The following is a 24,558-nucleotide window of genomic DNA, read 5'->3' as shown; positions in this document are numbered from 1 at the left end:
AATCTGCTTTTCCATATGCTTGTGCTCGTTGCAAGCCTTCCCTCCACCCACTGCTCCCCCTATTGCCCTCCTCTGCCCCCCTCTCCCAAGTCTCAACCAGATGGCTCCCTGAACATTGTTTACCTTGGGTGACGGTCCCAGATGCAGAGTGTGTCCGTCGGCATCCCCATTCCGCCCAGTTAGTTTCCTCATTCCTCTGCTCCCTCTTAGCTCTAGTGTCAGTCGTAGCTCTTCGAGTCAAGTAACATTAAGTCTGTTGATTTTGGGCCTCTGCTCACAAACACCATAAGATGTAGACACAGTCATTTACACACTTTTTCTGTCTCTCCAATACTTTCTCTTTGGCTCAGTTGTTCACACTTGCGCAAACATTTTTTCACACCTTCCCAGTCTCACACCAAATCCAGTAATCCACAGTTTGTTTTTCCTGATCGGGGCTGCAATCATTCCCCATCTCCACTTGTTTTCCATGCATTGCGTGTGTTGACATATGGGAGCTCCCTTATGGCTGCATATTGAAGATGGAAATAGACCTCCAGATGTTGCCCGCACAGAGGGCCAGATGCATTTAGCACCATTGGGTGGAGCGCCACAACAGCATGTTGTCCCAGCAAGCTGAACCTCGCCCTTCTCGGTCCCAAAACTACAGAAAGATGTTCTATTCATTTGTCATCAGTGTTAAACATTAGAAAGCAAAATAAATTTCAAATTTCCAAACTGTTTGACAGAAAAGTTGCCCTTTTACTTTGACACATTTGAGTGCAATTTGATTGAGTATAAAATGCAAGCTGCCAGGCCACGAGTAAAAAGCCCAAGGTTCAGATTCCACCGACTGTGACCAGGGCACTCTTGCTAATGTCCTTGGCCTTGGAGAGGAAAAGCTGTAGGTTGAATAGCTTTTTCAACAAATGTGTTGTGCACAAGGAGTGGTTCTATGAATGGAATATGTCCTAAGGCAAGGCCATTTGTGTGTTGAGGAGAAGAACAGTGAGAGTAAAGGTGCAGGTTGTTATGATGATTATGACAGTTAACGGTTCAATTGATTTTCCGTAGCTTGGGCATGAGCGGGTTCAAGCCAGTGACCTCGCTGCTAGCCTGCTCTCTTGACTGGATTATATGGGTGAAGTGCTCATGGACCAAACTTTTTTTGTGTTTACCAGCATTTAGTTGATTACTCTACAGCTTACGGCCTTAAAGTACTGCATCAGTCCCAGCAAGAATTTGCCATTTGCACTGAAATGTCTCGTCATCAGGAATTTGTTGTTTTATTTGCTATACAGTGGAAAATTCACTTTTACAGAATCATAGCATCTTTATCAGTCTTTGTATTTGTACAGCAATAATATTTTAAATAACATGAAAATTGAATAATAAATCTAATAGTTTTCTGCAATGTATTAAAGAAGCATTTAGGATGTAGCAAGGATAATCCAACATCCCAGATTTTTAAGACTGCTGCTGAAAATACATCAATTTGCAATGTAAACAATTATGTCATTTAAGGTATAATTATACCTAATAATCATCATAAGAATACATATACAGTTTTGCATTCTTAATAAAATCTTGTCCTTCCCTACCAATCAGGCAGTACCAATCAAATAGTAATAAAAATAGTAATATCATGTATTTTATTTCATCCATGAGTCTGCCATTCAGCATGTATGTGCATGTGTTTTTTTTTATGTTCAGCAGCATTAGGTTTCATGGAGCATGAAAACAGCACAAACAGTATGAAATATGAAATTTAAGCAGGAAAGGGAGAAAATCATCTGTTGCCTCTGTACAGCACCCCTTTTTTTTGTTTGCACTAACAAGGGCTGTGCTAGCTGAATTAATTAGAAGTGATCATCTCGGGGCGTTGTGTGGCGTAGTGGTCTAAGCAGGCGCCCCATGTGTAGAGGCTACAGTCCTCGCTGCAGTTGGCCCCGGTTCCAGTCCCGCATCGGACGGCCTTTACTGCATGTCGTTTCCCCTCTCTCTGCCTCCCCATTTCCTGTCTCTCTCCACTATCCTGTCCAATAAAGGCACAAAAGCCCAAAAAAATATACTTTAAAAAAAAAAAAGAAGTGATCATCTCGGGGAGTTTATTTTTTTCTACAAGTCTTGTATGTATACATATGCTACAACTAATCACTTCTTGTGGCTGGTAAGGTACACAGTGTGGACCTTTGTCTGTGCCCATGACATCTTTGTAAATACCCATATAATCACAAGTAGTGTGTTAGTGCCATAAAGATCAGATGGACCACGCGTTACTACACTATACTGAGCTTGTCATCCATCATGGAGCCTGAATGAAGCTGACTGTCTGTACTTTTCTGGATCCGTCAAACGTCTCCAATATCTCCTTGAGTGAACAGCTCTTTGCCTTAATGTGCGCCTTCTAGAGCAGCACGTCTTCATTCATCTCCTTACCTCGACTCTGAGTCCATTAGCACCACCTCCATCTTTTCAGTTTCCGTCTGAACATCGTGCTGTGCTGTGCTCGCACATATTTTTCTTCTTCCCCAAATGCAGCTACCAATTTGACATAGAAAGCAACAGGAAGTGGCAGCAAGACACTTACGAAGTAGCTCTTTAATATATAATGTCCTATCCAACACAATAGTCTTGAAATAAAGTTACCTTTGTGAAACTTAGACTGTTCCATACTTGCTGGGACTTTGTCAGAGAGGTGTTTTTAACACTGACAGTTTTTGTGGTTGTAATTTGTAGTAGTAGTGTAGCAGATGCCATTATATAGGTATCCCCTTGTTTTGTTCTACAGTGTATAAATGGTTGTTTTACTAACTCTGTTGTACTTCAAGTGTGCTCTGTGAATTTACAGTATGTGGGACAATGTGAATAGTAGAAGTCTGTGTTGGCAGACACTCTGTCTTAAATTACTCTACTTAGGCCCTGTGCAAAAAAAAATGCTCAGTTTTGTGCAATTTCTTGTACATCAAACACTGCTCACAGCTTCAGAAATGTTTTGTCTCTTCTGACCATTAAGGTAAAATGCTAAGTTTAGTAAATGTAGCCGTTATCTGTTGGATCATGAGAGAGACAGAGAGAGAAGCCACAGAGGGTTGTTGTTGTTTGACTCAAAGCTGTGGCTTTTACCTTCCTTTAAACTTGCGCATAGGTAATACTTTTGGCTGAATACACTTCATTCTTTGTAACTAAACAAACAGTGTGTGTGATGGCTTGAACCTCTTCCACTCTAATCTACATTTCCAAGATTCCCCACTAGCTACCAACACGTTAATAACATATTATTGGTATTGAGTTATCTAGATGTTAGCTTTATTGTTAGCTGCTGGCACGCTATTGGCTCACGCAGCTACAGTACCTACTCAAAGTCTGTCCCCAGCAGACTATCTGTATGACACTGTTAGATTCTGACCATCTGTGTCTTAGTTGCTGTTTAAGGTTAGTTTTCATTGGTGATCAGGAGGAACAGCTGGCTCTGGAGAGCCAACCCCGGCCCCCACCCCTCCCTCACTAACCAGCGGAAACTTCTACAGCTGTCATCTGCTTTCCCAAATGACCCAGCTTTCCTTCCAGCTGCCATCCCAGCACTCTGCTCCCAGGCCCAGTCTCGCTTCAAGGCTAAGCCCAATTTTTTCCGTATCTAGGCGCAATCCCAATTTAAAGGAAGCCGAAATTTTTCCAGCTGCAAGGCAGACTTCCACCCTCAATCTCAACCAAGTTGTCAAGCCAGCCACCATCTCAGCTGCAGCGTCGAGCTTGGCTGCCAAGTCTTGGTACAGAAATAACTTAAAAGTAAAAGCCAAATCAGGGTTTAGAAGTGGACTCTTTTGTCAGACTGTCCACACACTGAAACCTCATAATGTTTCTGTAACTTCCAGGCTTGTACTGTTCACTATCCCTTGCATCATTTTACTAATATACATGGGTTTTGAGTTTCTACTATTGTACATCACAGACTTGTTTTTTTTGTGTGTATTCCAGCAGCATCACCCAAGATCATCAAGCTGCGGGAAGATCCATCAGATTATAGTGAGCCACCTAGAGGCAAGAGTCCAGTCATCAACAGCACCTTGGTTCCTGTCAAAGGCATCAGTAACCTTGGTAACACCTGCTTCTTCAATGCTGTCATGCAGGTCAGTATTACCATCGGGTCAAACGTAAACATTCCTGGAAGTGTTTGTGTCAGTATAGTGTAGAGCAGAAACTAAACATTTCAGAAAGAAAAGCTCATCATGATGCAAATTAATTTGCAAATGCAAATTTTGTCTTTTTCTGGCCTGTAGTAACCAGACTATGTTCTTACATTGACTGTGATTGTAAACAGGCTAGGCCTTGAGATCATTTTGAAGAATATTCAATGCAGCAGTAAATGCAGAGCTGGCTTGGGCACTTTCACCTGCCTATGCATGAGTGGCACTCAGATGGTGCAGAGCATGTTCACCATACAACATAGCTTAAGAGTCTCCCCAGTCTTTCTCTGGTCATGTCATGGTGGCTGCAAACTGACAAGCCTCTTCAACAATGAAGCTGTTTTTTTCCGCCATTTTGTTAATCACCCTCAGGGCCTTCCTCGTTGATTGAAATTCGAGTGAGCGCGCTTTACATGCTTTTGCCTCCCTCTCCCTGTCTGTTTGTATTGTCTCCTTGAAAATTGCAATCTTTCTGGTGAAAACACATAATTGTGACAGGATGAGCTGTGTCTGCGTTCACAATGCCAGCTCCATTGTGTGTTTTCCATAGCAACTGTCTTCATTGCCAGGATGTGACAAAACAAATATCTCTTGAAAGGGAAGGAAAAGATGCTTCTCTAACATAAAGGGACAATGACTGCTTCAGGCTATCGCCTCACCAAGGATCGTCTCTACATTTCAAACTCACAGATTGTGGATAGATTTGAAAGCCTCTTTCAGAGTAATGAACTCACCACAAGTTCCTTAAATCCTACTAAAATGGAGATAACATTTCACAAGGGTATTTTAATTGACCACATCGAATTGCCACAAACTATTCGCAGATAGAGTTTCATATATTTGGAGGATTACAGCTTTTATTGATGTTAATGCTTTTTCTTGTCAAAGAAAATTGTCTGTGGGTCTTTTCATTTGATGAATAGTAAAATCAGTGTGTATGACCAGTTTTATGCTTCACTGATTTTATGAATGGTTTTCAGCTTTTGATCTAATGTTATACCTGAACAATACCTTTCCCCAGTGCCATTCAACACGGTTAATGGTTAACGAAATGTTATTTAACACTGAAAATAATTGTATCCTGTCCCCACAGAACTTGTCACAGACACACATGCTCATTGAGCTTATCCAGGAAGTGAAAGAGAAGGGGTACAAACTGAGGATCTGCCCCCCTGTCGAGACCAATCTGGTACAGTGTCTTCTTCTCAAAGCTTTGTCATCTCTAAACTAAACCCCTAATAGGACAAATGCCAATTAATTTGCTTTTGAAATTATCATTCTAATCTGTCATTATGTTGCATTTATGAAAAAATTATATTTTAAACACACTACAAATTTTTAAAAATGAAAATATGTAAATATTATCATAATTAAACTGCATTCTTTGTTTTCTTTTTTTGGACATTTTCCCTAATTTAGTGCTACAACATGTTTTAGGATGTAAAATTGAAATGTCTCTATGAACACTGAAGACATTTAAGACTTTTTTCTAACATTATTTAGTAAAGGCTGACAAATAAGTGAATAAACTTTATCAACTCTGAATTTTTCAGAAATCTTTTTATACTCTTTTTATACAAGTCAGATCTTGCTTTGTTATTGCATTGACCTCCACGACTCCTGCCATCACATCCAATTTGGAAACAAATGTATTTATTTTCATTTTGTCTCCACGCCTTCCAGAGTTCACTGATGGTAACGCTGCCCAGTCCGGAGTCCCTGACTGCAGCCATGTTTCTCTTCCTCCAGAGCATGAAAGAACAAGGGAAGGGCCCAGTCAATCCCAAGATCCTTTTCAGTCAACTCTGCCAGAAGTAAGGCATCACTTTTCATACCAGTTGCTACTTCATTACACCCTAGATCCTCTTGTTTGTGAGCACTCATGCATGGAAAATATATTGGTATCCAAACATAAAGCTTAGCTACTGTGCAGATAGTTACAAAAAAACATGACAATAAAACAATAAAGTAAACTCATTTCTGTTGGATACGTGGATGATACCTGTGGCACAAAATGGCAACAGTTTATCAGTGGGAAGTTGAAGTGTTTTTCATAAATATAAAACAAAAAAAAAAGTATAAATATATTATTCAATAAACACTGAGGAGGTTAGAGCAGCCATTTTACCTCAGTTTGTATAATGACTACCAGAAAATCACCCTCACTTTCTACTCTGTATGCAAATATTTTATCTCAGGGTCACTGAAGTCGTTACTTCTGCACTTCTCCATTATTACAGTGGCAATGCATTGCACAGGAGCCACAGCTTTCACCTGCTTTTATCCCCTTACTGTGGTGGTGACCGTTTTAACCAGCCAGACCCAGGTAGCACCTGGTCCCAGCTGAATGCCTTTCACGCACTTTAGGCTCAACATGCACTACACACGCTAAAAGCACTGTACCTTGGTAAATGCCTAGCAGCAGCTAGCTATTTGTAGCTCTTTCTGCTACTTGCCACACTGCTGTGCCACCTGTGTCATGTTTGATCCAAAGCAAGGTCTGTGTGACAGGCAGAAACATGGCCGTACTTTTGTGAAGTTGTTTTGCTGTCTTTTATGAATAGTGTGAATGTTTGGTTAGCTGGGTTCTTGTTTGATCATGGTACGCTGCTGGTTGGGTCGTGTGTGTGTGTGTGTGTGTGTGTGTGTGTGTGTGTGTGTTAGGGAGGGGGGGGCTCTTGCACTGTTTAGTAGTGCAGGTGGGTGACCAGAGCATTTAATTTTGGCTGACTGGATACATCTCTGGTGTGGCTTTGACAGTTATTCTGGTACCTAGCTTTCATCAGACAGGCCTGTGTGTGTCTTTTGTGTGTGTGTGCGTGGAATGTGCGTATGAGGGCTGCCACCTCACCTGGTACCACCTCAGCCTGCAACACTCATGCAGGCAATTGTGCATTCAGACAGCGAGTATTGCACGCACCTTGATGCACTCACACGCATCTAATTTCAAGTACAGTTAATCTATTCCACTGACATGCATTTGAATAGAGAGATATGACTTCAGGCCACAGCACCCATTACCCACATGGCACACTTATACCACAAGTGAACCTTTATTAAGGCCAATATGTAATTGTTTTGTACATCCATACAGTAAATGCAAATATGAAGCTTTAATATTCACTCACATTATTTGCAGTGCTGTTGAAGAATTGGTAGAAAATAACATAAAATGTGAAGAAGTTGTAGATTTCAAAACAAACAAAAATGTGTTTCAGACCTTTTTTTTTTTTTTTAAATTTCAGCGAAAATTTCATTTTCTTATTAAAAACAAAGTTGCTGGTGTAAAGTGTAATTGATTAGTTGATTGACAAAATATTTTAATATATATTAATTAATATATTTTTGATACTTTGATAACTGAAAATTATATAAGTAATTGAGAACATGTGTTGAGCACTTTTTTCTTTTACTTTGATCTGAACACATTCACAGAAGCTGAAAGCATCCAAGCCAATATTAGGTGACAGAATTCTCTGAGTATCTTTTGCCAAGAATTCACCAGTAGTGTCTTTGTTCTGTGTGACCTTGTTAATTTCTTGAAAAGAGCTCTGAATTCCAAGTCGTAGTAATGAGCGCTTAGAAGGAAAAGATACCAGCAGGTAAAAAAATTTAACAGAGTTTTTGGACAACAAAACGTTAGCATCAGATCAAAAGTTTTAATTGTAAAAGTACCAGAAAATCAAGATTAATGATATGTGTGATTTCTTGCTTCTCTAACAGACTTAATGATTTGCAAAAGCTTCTTCAAATTTCCTGAAAGCAAAAATACCAGTGATTCTCCGGCCCCAGCTTCTCACATTTGAGTATTTACTGTGTTGAATATGATTGTAAATTGAATATGTTTAAGATATTTTGTCAGACAAAACAAGCAATTTTGAAGACATCACCTTGGGTTCTGTAAGCTTGTGATAAGGATTTTTCTGTTTTCTGACATGAAATAGATAATAGTTATAGACTAAACTAAAAATCCCTCATCAATCTGCACTCAATACCTCATAATTACAAAGTAAAAACAGAATTTTAGAAATCCTTGCAAATTTATTAAAAATGAGAAACTGAAATATCACACCTTTCCCCAGTGCTTGGTTGAAGCACCTTTGGCAGCGATTACAGTTTCGTGTCTTCTTGGGTATGACGTGACAAGCTTTGCACACCTGGATTTAAAGATTTTTCTTCCATTTTCCATCAGGTTGGATGAGAACTGTCGGTGGACAGCCATTTTCAGGTCTGTTCAGTGATATTCAGTGGGGTTCAAGTCAGGACTCTGCTTGGACCAGTCACTCAGCTGTCCGTCACCCTGACCAGTCTCCCTGTCCCTCACACACCCCCACAGCATGATGCTGTCACCACCATGCTTTACCGCTGGGATGGTATTGGGCAGGTGATGAGTGTAGCTTGGTGCTCCTCGTCAAGACATGAAACTCAGAATTAAGGCCAAACAGTTCAATCTTGATTTCATCAGACCAAAGAATTATGTTTCTCACAGTCTAAGAGTCCTTTAGGTGCTTTTTTTGCAAACTCCAAGCAGCTTTCATGTGTCTTTCACTGAGGAGAGTCGTCCGTCTGGCCACTCTGCCATAAAGCCTAGATCAGTGGAGTGCTGCAGTGATGGTTGTCCTTTTGGAAGTTTCTCCTTTCTTCACACAGGATCTCTGGAGCTCAGCCAGAGTGACCATCATGTTGTCAGACCCCTCTCTTATCAAGGTCCTTCTCCCCTGACTGGTCAGGCGGTCAGTTCTAGGAAGAGTCCTGGTTGTTCCAAACTTTTACCATTTGGAGCTTTCAATGCAGCAGAAATGTGTTTGTGTCCCTCCCCAGATCTGTGCTTCAATACAATCCTGTCTGAGCTCTACAGGCAGTTCCTTCCACCTCATGGCTTGGTTTTTGCTCTGACTCACTCTCTCTCTCTCTCTCAAAGAAACTTAAGCAGCTGAGCTGTCCTTCTCCTTGATTGTTACCTAAAGAAAGCCAGATTGCTTTGTATCTAGAGATACAGTAGCCGAATCACATTATTTAAGTTTTAACAATTTACAGGAAATCCTCATTTATTTAATTTCTGGAGCTTTTTCATAAGAGCAGTTTTTAGTATTCAGGGCTCGTGGAAGAACTGGAGGTTTATTACACTTGCAAGGTCTCACTCACATATACTATTCCTTGTATCATCCACAAAGTGTACATGATTGCACTTGCATTCTGAACGAGCCTGAGCTCTTACGTGTTTCTCTTTTAGACTCCTCCACATAGCAGCTTGGATACATTCAGTGGAGTCTAAAGCTTTGAGCTGAAACGACAGGGTCAAAAACTGCTCCTATTTACTGGGAAATTTTTCTCCATTGAAGTGACCTTTGTGATGGCTGCCCTCTGTAAATATAGCCTATCATTTTCACTTGTCCCTGCCAGCTCTTGTCACTCCAAGAGGGTTGGGTCTGCCCTTGACCTGTGGGGGCCTAGAGCACTTTTCCATTTCTCTTTCACTGTCTTTCACTGTCTTACCCAGTATGTTTGTGTTGACAGGCAGGTTAATAAAGCTTTCTGGCTCGGATTGGGGCCGGTTTGAGTGTTTATTTCCCACACTGGAACCCTATTGAGACCGGTTTTGTGTAAGTGTATGTGTGTCTCTGTGCGCGTGTGCACATGCATTTGACCTCAACCAGCTGAGCCCCCCCCAGCGGGCCATTGTCGTCCTTCTGCCGGCGGAAGTGGTCTGGTCTGTGCTCGCAACTGTGCCAAGTTATGTGGGTTGGATGGTCAGCACCACGCTCTCTATCTGGTGCCAGGGAGGGTCCCAGCCTGCTAGTCTAATAACATTTAATTACAGGCTAAAATATTTTTCACTTCGTCAAGGGAACCAAGGAAAGGAGGTTTTCTTACAGCTTGTCTACTGCTTTTGTTAAGTACTATTTACTGAGAACTTTACTAGTTGTTATTATTGCCAGTTATTTGGACGTAGTCTACTGTGCATGTCTAATGGACAAAAAGGCCACACAGAGGCATTCATCTACATCTGCTTCTCTTAAGAACTGATTCAGTTTTCAGAGCAGCCACTGGACTCTTGCATTTCAAGTAATAAAAAGTACCCTGGTTCTCTTCTCCATCCATGTGCTGGGTATAAATGTCCCCATACGCACATCTTTCAAATATTGCTGATAAACCTTTATGAGAAGTCTTACATCCCTGATTGAAATTGCAGAGGACAACAATGGATTCCATCTAGTGCTTTGGCGTCCAAGGCACACACACACACACACACACACACACACACACACACACACACACACCCCTACATGAACGTGCGTACAATCCACACACAATGAGGTAGGGCTGGCATGCTGGAGGAAGACCTCTTTCAGGTTTAAGAAAGGAAGCAAATATTCGCAGTTGGGTTAGAAATGATACAAATATTGGCTTGTGCACATACGCTGAACCGAGAGCTGCAGTCCGCGAACCCCTTCACTTTCAAAACAGGAAATAAAACCTGTGCAAATTAGCACAATTTGATAACAAATATGTTGTTTTAGAAGAAGCTAACCATGAGTCATCTTTTAAAGCAAGTGTCACTTGGTTCATTGCTTGTGACTCAGTTATTGCCTAAATTATTGTCGTAAAAACTTACAAGTGGAGGGAGGCACAGAAGTAAAAATGAAGGATGGTTACTCTCACTTGTTACATTGAAAATACGTAATTTGTAGCAAATGACAATAAAAATTGAAAAAAATTGAATCCTTCTGTATGGTTTTTAAAGATCTTTCTGAGTGAATAGAATTTGTACAAGGTCTTACAGTGTTTCAACAGATGTAAAACAGTTAATCTGAATTAGAGCCATATTTATACTGATAGGTAGGCGACTCAAATGTGTGACTATGTCATGATATAGCAGTGGAAGACCCCTTCAAATGCAGTGAGAATGTCATATGTTCTTGTACTAAAACATACATGGATGGAAACCAGCAGTTTACACTATTGATGCTCAGTTTATATTGAAAAGGCTGAAAAAGAGGAGGGAAAAAAAGCAGAGTTTGGCTGAGAGCCTCCATTTCAGTTGTCAGTACATTTACACACAGGGATGTGACAAGAAGTGATACTTCAGTACCAAGTCAATGCCAAAGTTCTGACAATGTGACTCTACTTGTTTTAACAGTGCCAAAGGGGTACTATAGGGGTACCAAAGACACCATAGATGTCGTAGATACTGGAAGTATGATATATTTCTGGAACTGATAGGGGCAGTATAATAACCCTACAAGTGTTCTAGTCGGACGTCAAATGCAAAGGGAAGAAAACGTAGAAGAAGAAAGGCAGACAGAGCAACAATATCAACAACATGGTGGTATCAGATTTGGTATCAAGAATTGTTGAATTCCATCATATTGGTACCGATTACCAAATATGGTGACATCCCTTCTCTCCCACCACAAACCTTTTTGCTTGCCATTCTTCATTTGTTTATTTACCGGTATGTCTCCCTCGGGCGACTCACAATTGACATCATATCAAACATTAAAAAAAATCTTTGAGATATATTGGCAGCAATTAGGATCTGAGGACTTAAGATTAGAATCTTTACATATCACACACCATATGATTTTATCACCACCCAATGACCCAGACTGGAACAGAACTGGTCCACCCTGGTCTATTCAGTTGTCACAAATCATATTCATCATTAATATTTGTAGTGCTGGTAAATATAAATATACATTGGTCAAAACAATAGTTGCACAGGCCAACAGTGTTGTCTTATTTTGTTTAAAGTGTCCTTTGTCTTATCTCTATTAATTCAAATCAGAAATGTAGTGAGCTACTGTAACACGTCTGTTTTTTACACGATTATTTAGACAAAGTCAGACATGCCTTGCACAGGCCAGTATGTGTACAAAACACATTTTTATGACCATATTGTAGATTATTGAGTCACATTTCTATAATTCATGGCTGTATGAGTAAATGTTGGGTGAATTTATTTTGTGAACTGTGTGCGGGTGCATTGTGTTGTTCATACGTGTGTGTTTTTGGGGGGAGCTTGTGTGGTCTTGTGTCTGGTACTAACTCATCCGGCTATTAATTGTGTTAGCACCGCAGCTGTTTGCATTGGCCAGATTGAGAGCAGCGCTACAGGGCCCTTCTGCTTCTCTCCACTGGGATGAGCTTCCAGACCTCCTCATTCCCACTGATCCCAACCAAGCTTTTCATTTTTTCCTCTATATTGCTCTGCGTCTGTTTCTCCCCTTCTTTTTTTTTTTTTTCTATCTCACCCATTTCATCTCTGTTTGCTTTATATTTCTCTGTGTGTATCTCTCTCTCATGGGAGATGACAGGCTAGTTAGCAGAACAAGAGGGAGACATTCCTTCACATGCTGTTCATTTTTGTGGAGCTGGCGAATAAATGACATATGTGCTCCCCATCATGCCCAACCCTATGTCCATCCCTCTCCATGTGTCTGCACGAAAAGGGCATAAGAGACAGAGCGTGTCAGCATGGAAGAGTGGGGGTGTGACTTTGGGCTCCTCCAGACCTCCTGGTTATGACCTGTGTCGAGGGCAGGTGGTCGGCCATCTCTTCCCCAGTCTTGGACATCCATTTCTTGGGCCACATGTCAGCTTGTCTTAAAGAGATGATTGACTCATGCCGCATGAATTCTTTCAATAAGTTGGATTATGAATGGCATTAAATGGCTTCAAAACACTTCAGCTTAGAAATGTTTTTCTTTTAATATAAAAAGACTGCTAATGAGTGTACTTACCTCTATTTTAATATATTGTACTAAAAGTTCTATTATAAAGGTTTTATGAATAAAATCTCTTGGTATAAGATTTAATTTGATTTTAACTAAATTTACAGCAAAAATCTAGTCCCTCCTTGTAAACATCAATATAAATTGCTCAGAAAAGACATCAAGGATAAAAAAAAAAAACATAGATGGCTATGAATTTATGACTCTATATTAGCATTAATAAATCATGATTGGTAATAGCCATCTGCCATATTAAAGAATTGGTGGTTGGTATCCCCTTCTGAAAATGTCTTGCTAGACCAAAGAGGATTCAGTCTTTGCCTTTTCAAAGTGACAGGTAACCTGCTAATACTGGACCCTGAAGACCACTGGTCATGAAGTACCAGTAAAGGACCTCCATAGTGCTATTGAAGGAGTTAACCCCACCCCCCTCGAACATCGTTAACACTTGACTGATGGCTTCTCTAACCACGAATGTGGCCTCTCAGTGTGTGTTGTGCCTGTTGGACCAACCTGTCCTGTGGTTATGTGGCTGGCTTGGCCCAACAGGTTGCAGTGGCTCTAGCCTTGGCTGCCCATCTGCCCCTGGCATCTGTCCTCACATCTGCTTCACCATGGTCGGCCAGGGGACGGACCCAAGGACAGCCTCCCCTCTAATGACTCTGACTTTAGTGTCCAATCGGGCAGCCCTAACTACCATGGCAGAGCTGTGGTTTAACTGCTGATTATTCTTTTCTTTTGTTCTGTACAGGCCTCTTTGGCCTTGCATTGGATCACTGAATTCTCCAGGGATAACCCATTGGAACAAGGACTTTTCATTTTAATGGATTGTCTTTTTTAAGAATTCTTACCTGCATAAATTAAAAAGATCTGTTTAATTATAATAAACATGAAGACAGGATCTAATATAACAATCAAATAACTGATTAAAGTCATCGATTTTTGCTGGGAGGGGAGTCATGGTGTACTAAATTTTATCATCATGTTTCATGTCTCCATGCATATTCATCAATTGATATTTAAGCAATTTAAGTTTGATTTTTATGTTTTTTATTCTTTAGATCGTTCTTAGGCGCAAGCAGAGGCTAGATTGAGTTGGTTGACAGCTGTGGGGCAACGTGTAGAATGCATATGGTACATTGACTCAACCTTAATTAGAATGTGTTTCACAAACTGTTTAGTAATTGTTTGTTAAATCTATAATGTGCGTTGTTTATACATGGTCACCTGGATTCACCAGAAGTGATAGAAATGTCACAATATTAAATACCGTTTGTAGCACAAAGCTCTAACGGCAGGCAGGATTTTACAGATACAAGGGTGAAAAGACCTTGAAAAGAAATAACTGTAGTTTTCTCCTTTTTTGATGTTTTTCTATATTATATATCTCTCATTATTATTATTAAAGGGAGACATATCATGCTTTTTGTTATTTTTTCTCTTTTATATACTGTTGTGAAGTTGGCTGTCCATGCTACAAACAACATAGTAACATAACTGAGAGGTGAATAAAAAAATTTCCCTGTCAGACAAAAGCCCGGATTTCAGTCTGCTCTGAACGCTCCCTCCATCAGTATTTTTCTACTTTCCTGTCACTCTGACTTATGAACTTCATGGAAGACCAGAAATTTTTATCCAGCTGCAGCACAAACATGAAGGAAGTTGAACTTCATAATATAGTTCCTGGGCTGGAGAAGGTTATGACAAATGGGTGTAGATGACAGTTTGTGGTGTCTGCAAGGCTGCAGCTAAACCCTTCACCTATAAACACACCCCTGCTCTCGGCCTCATCTCCAGGTTTGATTAGATCTTACCGGACCCACCAGACTCTGTATAGGAGGCCATCCATGGGTGGCTGTTGTGCTTCAGTCTAGTGACAGCCTGAAGACAACACAGGTGCTAGCTGCATTAAGAAAATAGTATTCACAGGAAGACACTTCATGATGACAAGTCTGACTTTCAGTCCGACCTCCAGCACCAGCTGACACAACTTTAGTATACAAGAAACCCTTCATCCTGATGGAAGACATGACTAAAGACTTTGACTGCTTTGTGCATCATGTATACCCGAGTTATATTTACATTTCATTTGCTGTAAATTAATTTAAATGTAGTAGTAAGTATTGATCCTGTGGTATTGGAGAAATACCAATAATAATAATTAATAATAATTTACACAGGTCATATGAACAACTTATTTGATTTCATGTAGGAAAATATGAAATAAGAGTTTTGCCAGTAATCCTTTATGACAAGTAGTTAATAGTTACTCTGTAAGAGACACAGGACATTCTCTGTTTGACACAATCTGGACTGTACATTATCTACAAAAATGGGACCATACAATTAAGGTGAAGCTTTGACAAACATGTTAAAGCATAAATATGGTGTTGATTGTCTGTGAAGTAAAAACTGAACACAGCACAGCTCCCACAATAGCTGATACTTTGGTTACTGAAGTAAGTTACTTAAGATCAGAAATTTCACTACAGTATGTCAGTTATGTTGACATGATACAGAACAGTCTTATCTATCTATATATCTATCAGGATAATACATGAGGACAGTAGCTACAGTACTTATACTTTGATGTCTTTTGTACATTTATTAGGTGTCTTTTTAGCAGCGATAATTATGACATTTTACATATCTTACTTTCCACCCGCACACTGACAGTTACTATGTGTTTATATTATATACGGTGCTTGGGGAATGCCAGCATGACTGAGTGCATTATTGCATGTTATGTCTGTGTTTCCTCACAACAAATTATTTCTCCTTCACAGAGTGTACAGATGTTCCTGAAAAGACACATGTAAAACAAAATGCATGTATTCTGATTCCTCCTCCACTCTTTTCATAAGTCTGATCTTCATCTGTGTTTTTATCTGTTTTTTTTTTCCAGAGCTCCGCGCTTCAAGGGCTACCAACAACAAGACAGCCAGGAGCTTCTGCACTACTTACTGGACTCCATACGAGTAGAAGAAACTAAAGTGAGCTAAGATACAGTATGCAGCTTACACATATGCATGTATTTCATTAACTTTAATAACTTTAAAACAGCATTTACTCACATGCTATTTCCAAGTCCACAATTGGCATCTTTCAACATGTTCTTTCAAAGTGTATGTTTTACCTTCCGTGGCAGAAAGGTCCTTTAAATCTTCACAAAGTGCTCTAGAACTCATGGTGTTATAAGTTTCTTTGCAAACGTGTATTGAACATTTGGTACAAGAAAATGTGAAAGAAATGAGGAGGCTGTATGTACATGCTTAGTCGGGTTATAACAAAACTTGACACAGTCCAAGGTTTTAGAACTTGATTCCTAAGTACAGCCTCACAGAAGCGCTAGCATGACTGTAGACTCTCTGTTCTTGAATTTGATTCAGTAAATTGTACAATTTCTTTAAAAAAAAACAACAAAAAAAACAAAAGAACCAAGCAGCAATAATGAAAGGCCAGAATTATCAAAGACAAACATAATTTTTGTCACTGACATTTGTTGTCAGTCTTATCACCCCTCCATGCTGGAGTTCAGTAATGACACTTATTGTCGTGATGTAAGACTTGCGGCTGTGTGTTTGTGGGTGGCTGTCTGCATTGACGTAACCCAGTGGCCCTCTTTGCCTGGCTAGCTAGTTTCTGTGTTTTAACCTTATGGTGCCATGTTTTTGGCAAGTGCAGGAAGCCCCCACTCCCCCCTCCAACCATTCACAGGGCAATTAGGAGACCCCACAGCAGAGCTGGCCCCTGTGGCCCCACCAGTGGCTACGTGAGCCAAGGAGGAGAAGTTAGCGGGTGTGTTTAGTGGCCAGCCCCAGGCCCAGGAGGGGCCGCAGGCTGGGCTCCACTGCTTCCATTCAAACTTGTGAACACTGACAGTTGTGCCACTTAGAGGACTTGCAAGTGGCACGACCGACATCATTGTGTGATCTTGGGAAACCCACAGCTGCTGAATGAGCTCCGGGGCTGTCCCATTGTGCTTGAGGGTCACCCATGGCCTCCTCCTGCACACACACACACACACACACACACACACACACACACACACACACACACACACATACACTCATCAGCCCGTCTCCCAATCCAATCAAGGAGGTAAAGAGGGAGGGGGTACGGGTACGGCCTCCCCTATTCATTCACTCAGAAACTCATTTATACATCCAAGCAAATTCAGAGATACCGAGGCATTTTAGATAGGTTGTTGAATAATTTTTAAAATGGACACAGACATTAAAACAAACATATTTTAGGAGTATTATTAATACATCTCTGAGTCAAGCATAGGGAAAACATGACACAAAGTTTTTTTTTTTCAAACCTGCAGCAATTAATCTTTACTTAGCGATCTTGAACAGGGACAGTGATCTTGAATAGTAACACAAAAATACAGCACAATAAACACTCACACACTGTCCTGTGTGGGTGTGTGTGTGTCAGAGAGGGAGACTGGTGTTTTTGCAGTGGGTGGTACCAACCTTTTAGAGGCCCTAAGTGTTTGTGTTGATTGGTCATTAGTATCAGAGATCTGAATATGCTAATACAGCCCCAGTCAATTATCACCAATTAGCTGAGACGGTAGGTATTACTCTCTCAGGGCATGGACTGTCCTTCTTCACTCGTCTTCATTTTAGTTTCCACCCATGCACCCTTCTACCAGTAACCCTCTCCACTGCCCACCCCCCTCCCTACAGCCCCCCTCCTCCTACAGCCCATCCTGTGTAGAGCAGTGCACGCTTTTACTTTGGGGAGGGCTAGAGGGCTGGGTGGGGGTTACTGGTAATTAATTAGTATGAGAGCCCCAGCCTGGTTTGACTGTGCTGACTGAGTGGGGTGCAGACTGGCTAGGCTGGGATTAACAGGGCTTTTTGACCTAAATAGCCAGTCCAGTGCGTGGTTCCCGGGACAATGGGGGCCGACTGGTTTCGACCGCAGATACAGACCATGGCCAATTATCTATTGATTGGTGCTTTACTGTGGCTGTGTCTCTTCACAGCTCTCTCACCAACACTCACTGACCATGTCACCTTCAATAAGAGGGCCCCGCGAAGAACTTACACACACACACAAACATGCACAGTTAATTATGAGATTTACATGTTAATGTTTTTAGACAAGCACAATAATTATTTTACACTAATGATGCTTATAATAGGTATACCTGTCAATCTCAGCTATTGACTAGACTGTGATGTGTCAGTAATGGGTGTAATAGAGAGAAATCTAGAAAAATACAAGAAAACCACAGAGTGAAATTAACTTTAATTTATATGATTTTTGCTTTAATGAATGTCACTTAAACGCAGCATTGTTATGTTGCTTTTGTGTTTGTTTGCAGAGGGTGAAAGCTGGCATTCTGAAAGCTTTCAACAATCCCACAGAGAAGACGGCGGACGAGGAGACAAAACGCCAAGTTAAAGGTTCATATGCTGGCTACACTAGACAGATGACCAAGACCAATAGTCCCACCTTGTGGCAGTTAATGGAAATACAGCTAAGATACTAATCAGAGAGGGCAGAGGGCAGTTTGAAGGAGGATAGGAGAACAGTATAGTCTTTTTAAGTGATTCTTCCACTTGTTTTTTTGTTTTTTTTAAATCACCACCCTCTTGAGTGCCTCAGATTTTGCCAAGATTCCAGAATGATTTTCTCAGTAGCGTTGTAGAGTGTCATGGTGTTCTTTGGAAAATTGAAAGCGTGCGGTGATGTTTTTTTGTGGAGAGCAGCATCTTCCTCTGTCGTCATCTGCCATGGCCGCAATGCTCAGTGCTATAATGTACCGTGAAGTGCTGTGGTAAGCTCATGAACCAAGATGTTAACCAGCTCCAATGATACCGTTTTTCAGACTGGTTCTCCAGTTAGCCATTGTCCATGTCATTAGCTGAGGGATTCACATACTTTTTCCAACCAATACATCACTGTAATTGACCATATTTTAAGATAAATTTAAACCTAAATTCAGATGATCCCATCGGGTTCACTTACTTTCTTTGGCCATGATTAACAGAACCCTGTGTCTGTCTTTTCCACCAGCGTACGGAAAGGAAGGTGTGAAGATGAACTTCGTTGACCGCATCTTTGTGGGCGAGCTGACCAACACAATTATGTGTGAAGAGTGTGAGCATGTAAGTGTGTGTGGGTGAACTATAGCAAAGGATCTGAATAGTGATAGTTGGCCAGGAACAAATATAAAGCACAGCAGGGTCGACTATTTCACGTTTTTTTTTTTCCCTGACCAACCTTGTATTTAGACAAAAGTTACTACTTATGTGTGTATCTTATGGCCTTAACAGACACCAGATCTCAACCTGATTAAACAACTATGAACAATAATGAACTAGATTTCGGACCAGCATGTTAGGCAGTGCTGTCATTGAAGCTGTTCTGGCAGCATGTGGTGACCCAGCACCTCACTAATATCGGTTTTTCCATTCAATTTTTAAATTTGTCACCTGTCTGTGTAAACATACATAATTTTTTTCCTGCTGCTTTAAATTATTGCTGCTGGAAGCGAAGAAGATTGCCAAACAATTTCCAGCATCACTAGCATTCTCCATCACAGTCATGAATGAGCCGATGATTGTTTACTAGCTGTTACACACAGGAAGCATTTCTCACTACCCACAACAAAAATTTCATAAAATAAGTCAAAGGAAACAACAGAAATCATCAGAGGAAAGAAACAAAAACAAGCACTTCAAGGACCAGCTCAAACACCAACTGTTTGCAGCAGGCATTTACAATAAAATGTGGGAGCTCTGGGTCGTTGACAAAACAAATGCCACAACGCAAACTAAAATATCCTTGAAGGTAGAGAGTACCTGGTGAGGAGCTGGAGTAGAAAAAGCAGAGAAACAGCCGCTTCCCACATCTCCTTTCAGACCTTTTGAAAATGTGAACAACTGCCTAAGGAAGATGATAATTACATATGCAGACACTTATATGTGATTCTTCTTTCAGATCTCCACAGTAAAGGAGGCTTTCATAGATATCTCTTTACCCATCATAGAGGAGAGGGTGAGTTGCTCCAATTGTTCAGTGTAAGAGGATGATGATTGACACTTTGATACAATATGAGTGAGTTAATGATGTAATACTACACTTTACATTTCTTTGCATGCCTCCTTATTATCAGCAGATACAGTTAAGCAGTGGTTGGCTGTATGTTATGTTTTCATAAAATTTTTTTTTTTTTTTTGCTCAGATGTCAAAACCATCCAATCCTGGGAGGCTGGGCAAAGGCAGCAGGGAGCAGGACGCCCACGCAGCTCACACTGACCAGGTTCTTTCTGCAGCGCACTCTGTCAACAGAAACACCAGGAAGCTGAGTGGACAGGTAAGAGTGTGTACATGTGTGTGTTTTTCTTTACTGTTCACATTCACACTTCTGATCAGGTAATTATCTTCTTTGTTTGTTCTTTTTGTTTTTTTGAATCATATTAATTATGTTTCTCTCTGTCTGTATACTGATGATCATGATTGCACCGTTCAGTGCTGGGGCCAAATGCACATATCTCATTCACTCATGTTAGTTTAAATTTTTATGACGTCACAGTGAAGTTGACCTTTGACCTTTTGAATAGAAAATGTTATCACTTCATCCGTTCATCTTATTAGACAATTGTGTGAAATTGTGTCATCATTAGAACATAAATTCTAGAGTTATGTTGAGTTAGTGTTTTGAGAGGTCACAGTTACCTTGACCTTTGACCTTTGACCAGCTCCAGCCACTCAGCGGCACAAATTTGGCATAAACATTCACTTGGAAAGATGAACTAATCAGATTTTGGTGATCAGAAAGGTCAAAGGTCAAGGTCTCTGTTACATCATAATGCTGCGCAAAAACACTTTTCTGGCCATTATTCAACGCTGTAACTCAAGAAGGGGAGATTTTGACTATATTTCACATTTGCTCAGACACTGAGTTGGTGACACAAATTTTGGGTGCCCATCTTCAAACTATGGTGATTGTGTAGATCTTTTGTGTTGTGTTAGATGTGAGTGAAGGATTCATGTTCTATAATTTGTAGCTTCTCTGCAGCAACATTGGCTGCAAGGACGCTGCAGCTTTGTGTTCCATCATAATCAGCTTTATTGGCCAAGCTTGTGATCACATAAAAGGATTTGACTCTGTTTGTTTCTCTCAATGGACTTACACACTAATACAATCAACATAGAGCAGAACAAGAACAACAAATACACTATAAATACAATATGTACTTAAAAGTGCAATTTACTTTATAACTCTACCACCAATAGAGATGAAAGGGAATTACATGATGTCAAATTAAACATGGTGTAATGGTTTGGAAGTTGGTAGCTTATCTTTAACCTCTGAAATCTTTCCCTTCCAGTTTCCAGGTTGACTTGAGCCGCAGATGTTCAGTAAAGACTGTTTACACAATGCCACTCCAGACTAAGTAACATGGGATACTTATGCTGATTTAGGCGGAGGGCAAGTGTTCACTGCAAGTGTTTCGATCGTTGTATTATATTTGTGCTGAGAGAGCAGATTCTTTTTTTGGTCAATGGACTTGCATTCATATAGCGCTTTTCAAGTCTTACTGACCACTCAAAGCACTTTACGATACCTCATACTTCACTCACATACATCACACTCATATGCACAATCACACACCGATTGAACAGCCATCAGGGGCAATGTGGGGTTCAGTATCTTGCCCAAGAACACTTGGACCTGCGGCCTGGAGGAGCCAGGGATCGAACCAATTACTAGCAGTATAGCAGTAGTAGTATAGCTCTTGTAGCTTGTAAAAGTCTCTTTTCATAGTGAAATGTTCTGCTTTAAAGTGATTTCTGTGGTTAAGTGTCAGTATTTTCAGCATTCCTTCTTAGGTCTCCCATGGAAATGTTGCACAGAAGAATGTCAGAATCTTTTACACTGGAAATGTGAATTATTTTACACACTTTTGAGCTGTGCAAAAATTATTACAGAGGTCCCTCTGTAGTTGGTCAAAGCAACTTTTATGGAAAAATTATTTTAAACCATGACACTAACTGTGTCTATGATAATGATAATGTGTCCGTTCTCCTTTCCCCAGAAGCAACAGAGCAGGAGGGCTTCAAGCACTGTGGAGGAGAAGGGAGCAGGCTGTGGTGCGGAGCGACCAGAAGAGGAGGGGGTAGCTAGTGGATCAGCTCGCGGTGTTACAGTTTGCAAGATGGCCGCTGCGGGCAGCCTATCAGATGGCAGTGAAAGAGACTCAGGTGCTCAGGACAGCAGTAATGATGCTGACAGTGAGGCCTCGGAGAGTGAGTGGGCCCCACGCACCCCCTCCTCCAGCCATGGGCATGGGCACGGGCACATGTCCACTCCATCGTCAACATCCACCCTCACTCCATCTCCTACACCTGTCTCTGCCTCTTCCCCCTCCTCATCATCCTCCACAAGGCATGGTGGCGCCGTAGAGCAGCTAGTTTCTGCAGTGTCTAAAGTCAACCTGGGCTTCAGTTCCGGGGACTGCTTGCCTTCCACGCACTGTTCTCCAGAGGAGCAGGGAGAAGCACAGCCAAGAGATAACCTCCACCATCAGCACCACCAGGGAGCCTTCCAGGCGCTGTCCCACAGTTACACACCCAGCTCCAAGGAGTGCTCCATCCAGTCCTGCCTCCACCAGTTCACCTCTGTGGAACTGCTGATGGGCAACAACAAGCTACTGTGTGAGAGCTGCACCGAACGCAGACAGAAACAGCTGCGCAAGAGCAGCTCAGCTGGTAAGACACAACATCTGGAACCACACTGCAAAGAGCAATGAGGATGAACAACCAGTCAGTGTTGTCTACCTGCAAATTTTATTTAAAATGATCACCAGATTACACTATACAGCTGATGAATACATCACAGATTTTCTGTAAGAAACCCTCTGCAGGAAACCCTTAAAGTGATACTCCACCTGAAATCCATCTTTTAAATATCAAACTCTCATTATCCATTTGATTTGTTGTTACAAGAGATTAATGACTTTGATTGTTTGAACAAAACAGAATTAATGTCTTAACAGTTAAACCTGGCATGTCCGTGTGTTTCCGTTGTTGTTTGCACAGATAAGAAGGTGGAGAAGATTTACACCAGTGCCAGGAAGCAAATGCTGATATCCTCGCTGCCTCCAGTCATCACATTGCATCTTAAACGCTTCCACCAGGTTAGCAGCCACACAGCCTTTTCATCACTCTCCATTGTAGCAAACAGATATTCAAGTGCTTTTATATTTGTATATATCTTTGTTTTTTTTGGTTTGTTTTTTTACATATCCTAAACAGTAGCGTTGCAAATTCTAAACACAATCTTTAACTGATCATTGGTAACATTAACGATCAATCAATTAATTAATCGTCATTAGTCTGCAAGCCCAAATGTTAGTGACTGTGGTTCTGTTTTTGTGTTTTTGTGTTTTAAGGCAGGGATGAACTTACGAAAGGTGAACCGCCATGTTGACTTTCCGCTGATCTTGGATCTGGCTCCATTCTGTTCAGCCTCCTGCAAGGTATGAAGCAACTAATCCAAAGTCAAAAAATATTGTAGTTGAAAGTGAATGACTCTCCTTTATGTCAAACTTACATTTTATACTATCTCACTTTTACTATGCCAAAGGGTTTTGTTTATTCCTCCATGCTTCAGTAGTTCAGTTAGTAATGAATGTCCTTGGTTGGGACTGTTCCGGGAGGCTTCTCTCTCTCTCTCTCTCTTTTTTTATTTTTAGCTCTTTTTCCCTTTTTACTAATGTTTTTTTTTTTTTTTTCTCTGATTTCTGCTAGAACCTGGCAGCCGGTGAGCGTGTCCTCTACAGTCTGTATGGGATTGTTGAACATAGTGGCTCAATGCGGGGAGGCCACTACACTGCTTATGTAAAAGTGCGAGCTCCCCAGAGGAAAACAGAACAGCACCACAGGAACCTGTCAGGTCAGGGTTCAGGTTCTTTTAAGACGGTTTATCTGTTTCCTGCACTTCATGAAAGTAGTCCATATTTGTGCAGCAAAGGCCTCATTTCTCCTAAGCTTATAGATGTGTTCTATAAAAAGGGCACAATGAATTGAGATCTTTGTTTTGTATAGATCCATGTTGTTTTCTCTTTTTTTCTTTTCTCTTCTTAAGCAAAGTGTAGTGCTCAAAGGTACTTGGAAAACTCAAAAAGCATTCGTCCTTGCTACTAACAGGCTAATATAAGACTTGACATAACTGGAGCCATTGGTATGTGATGACAGAGGGTTCAAACATGTTATAATGACTGTTCCAATCATGTAGTTCAGTATATACCTTCATCTCAGTTCACCTCCACACGCTGTCACTTGACTATATGTTAAAATATTAAGTCAACGAAACGCAACGTGTGCAACATCAAAGAAGGTCCCGTCCCCTCCCCGCTTCAGTAATCAGGCCTTATAAGACTGGAAAACTATGCTTCTCTCATTTATTACATGTCGTCTTTTATATAACATTACAGAATCTTACCTTCAGGGTGAACCCTGACCAAAATAACAAAATGTCTATGGTTGAATTGCTATACTAACCCACCTACCAAAGGAAATAAATGAAATAAAAAAATAATTCTAAGTCCTTAACTGAAAATAAACAGAAGAAAAAGTGTAGCTTACGCATACAACTTCCAGAAAGCAGAGTATTTCTAGCAGATACA

General features: G+C 40.8%; 1 protein-coding gene across 2 annotated transcripts in view; it reads left to right on the top strand.

Annotated features, from left to right (window-relative positions):
* usp45 (ubiquitin specific peptidase 45) overlaps window positions 1-24,558 on the top strand; it is a 35,794-nt gene that overhangs the window by 8,682 nt on the left and 2,554 nt on the right. Inside the window, exons 6-17 of one of the 2 annotated variants that reach the window (XM_023410480.2) lie at window positions 3,961-4,109; window positions 5,260-5,355; window positions 5,850-5,980; window positions 15,807-15,894; window positions 18,243-18,324; window positions 18,938-19,029; window positions 19,865-19,921; window positions 20,109-20,240; window positions 21,967-22,639; window positions 22,970-23,067; window positions 23,323-23,409; window positions 23,681-23,825. In XM_023410480.2, the coding sequence (XP_023266248.1) occupies window positions 3,961-4,109; window positions 5,260-5,355; window positions 5,850-5,980; window positions 15,807-15,894; window positions 18,243-18,324; window positions 18,938-19,029; window positions 19,865-19,921; window positions 20,109-20,240; window positions 21,967-22,639; window positions 22,970-23,067; window positions 23,323-23,409; window positions 23,681-23,825 (1,830 nt within the window). Of the gene's footprint in view, window positions 1-3,957; window positions 4,110-5,259; window positions 5,356-5,849; window positions 5,981-15,806; window positions 15,895-18,242; window positions 18,325-18,937; window positions 19,030-19,864; window positions 19,922-20,108; window positions 20,241-21,966; window positions 22,640-22,969; window positions 23,068-23,322; window positions 23,410-23,680; window positions 23,826-24,558 lie in introns of both variants that reach the window. The other variant, XM_023410479.2, reaches the window with a different exon arrangement.

This window comes from Seriola lalandi, unplaced genomic scaffold (genome assembly GCF_002814215.2).
Source record: "Seriola lalandi dorsalis isolate HSWRI2012SDOR001 ecotype SW California unplaced genomic scaffold, Sedor1 jcf7180002054425, whole genome shotgun sequence".
Lineage (NCBI taxonomy): Eukaryota > Metazoa > Chordata > Actinopteri > Carangiformes > Carangidae > Seriola > Seriola lalandi.
Note: the sequence above shows the minus strand (reverse complement) of the source record. Positions and strands in the feature narration are given on the sequence as shown.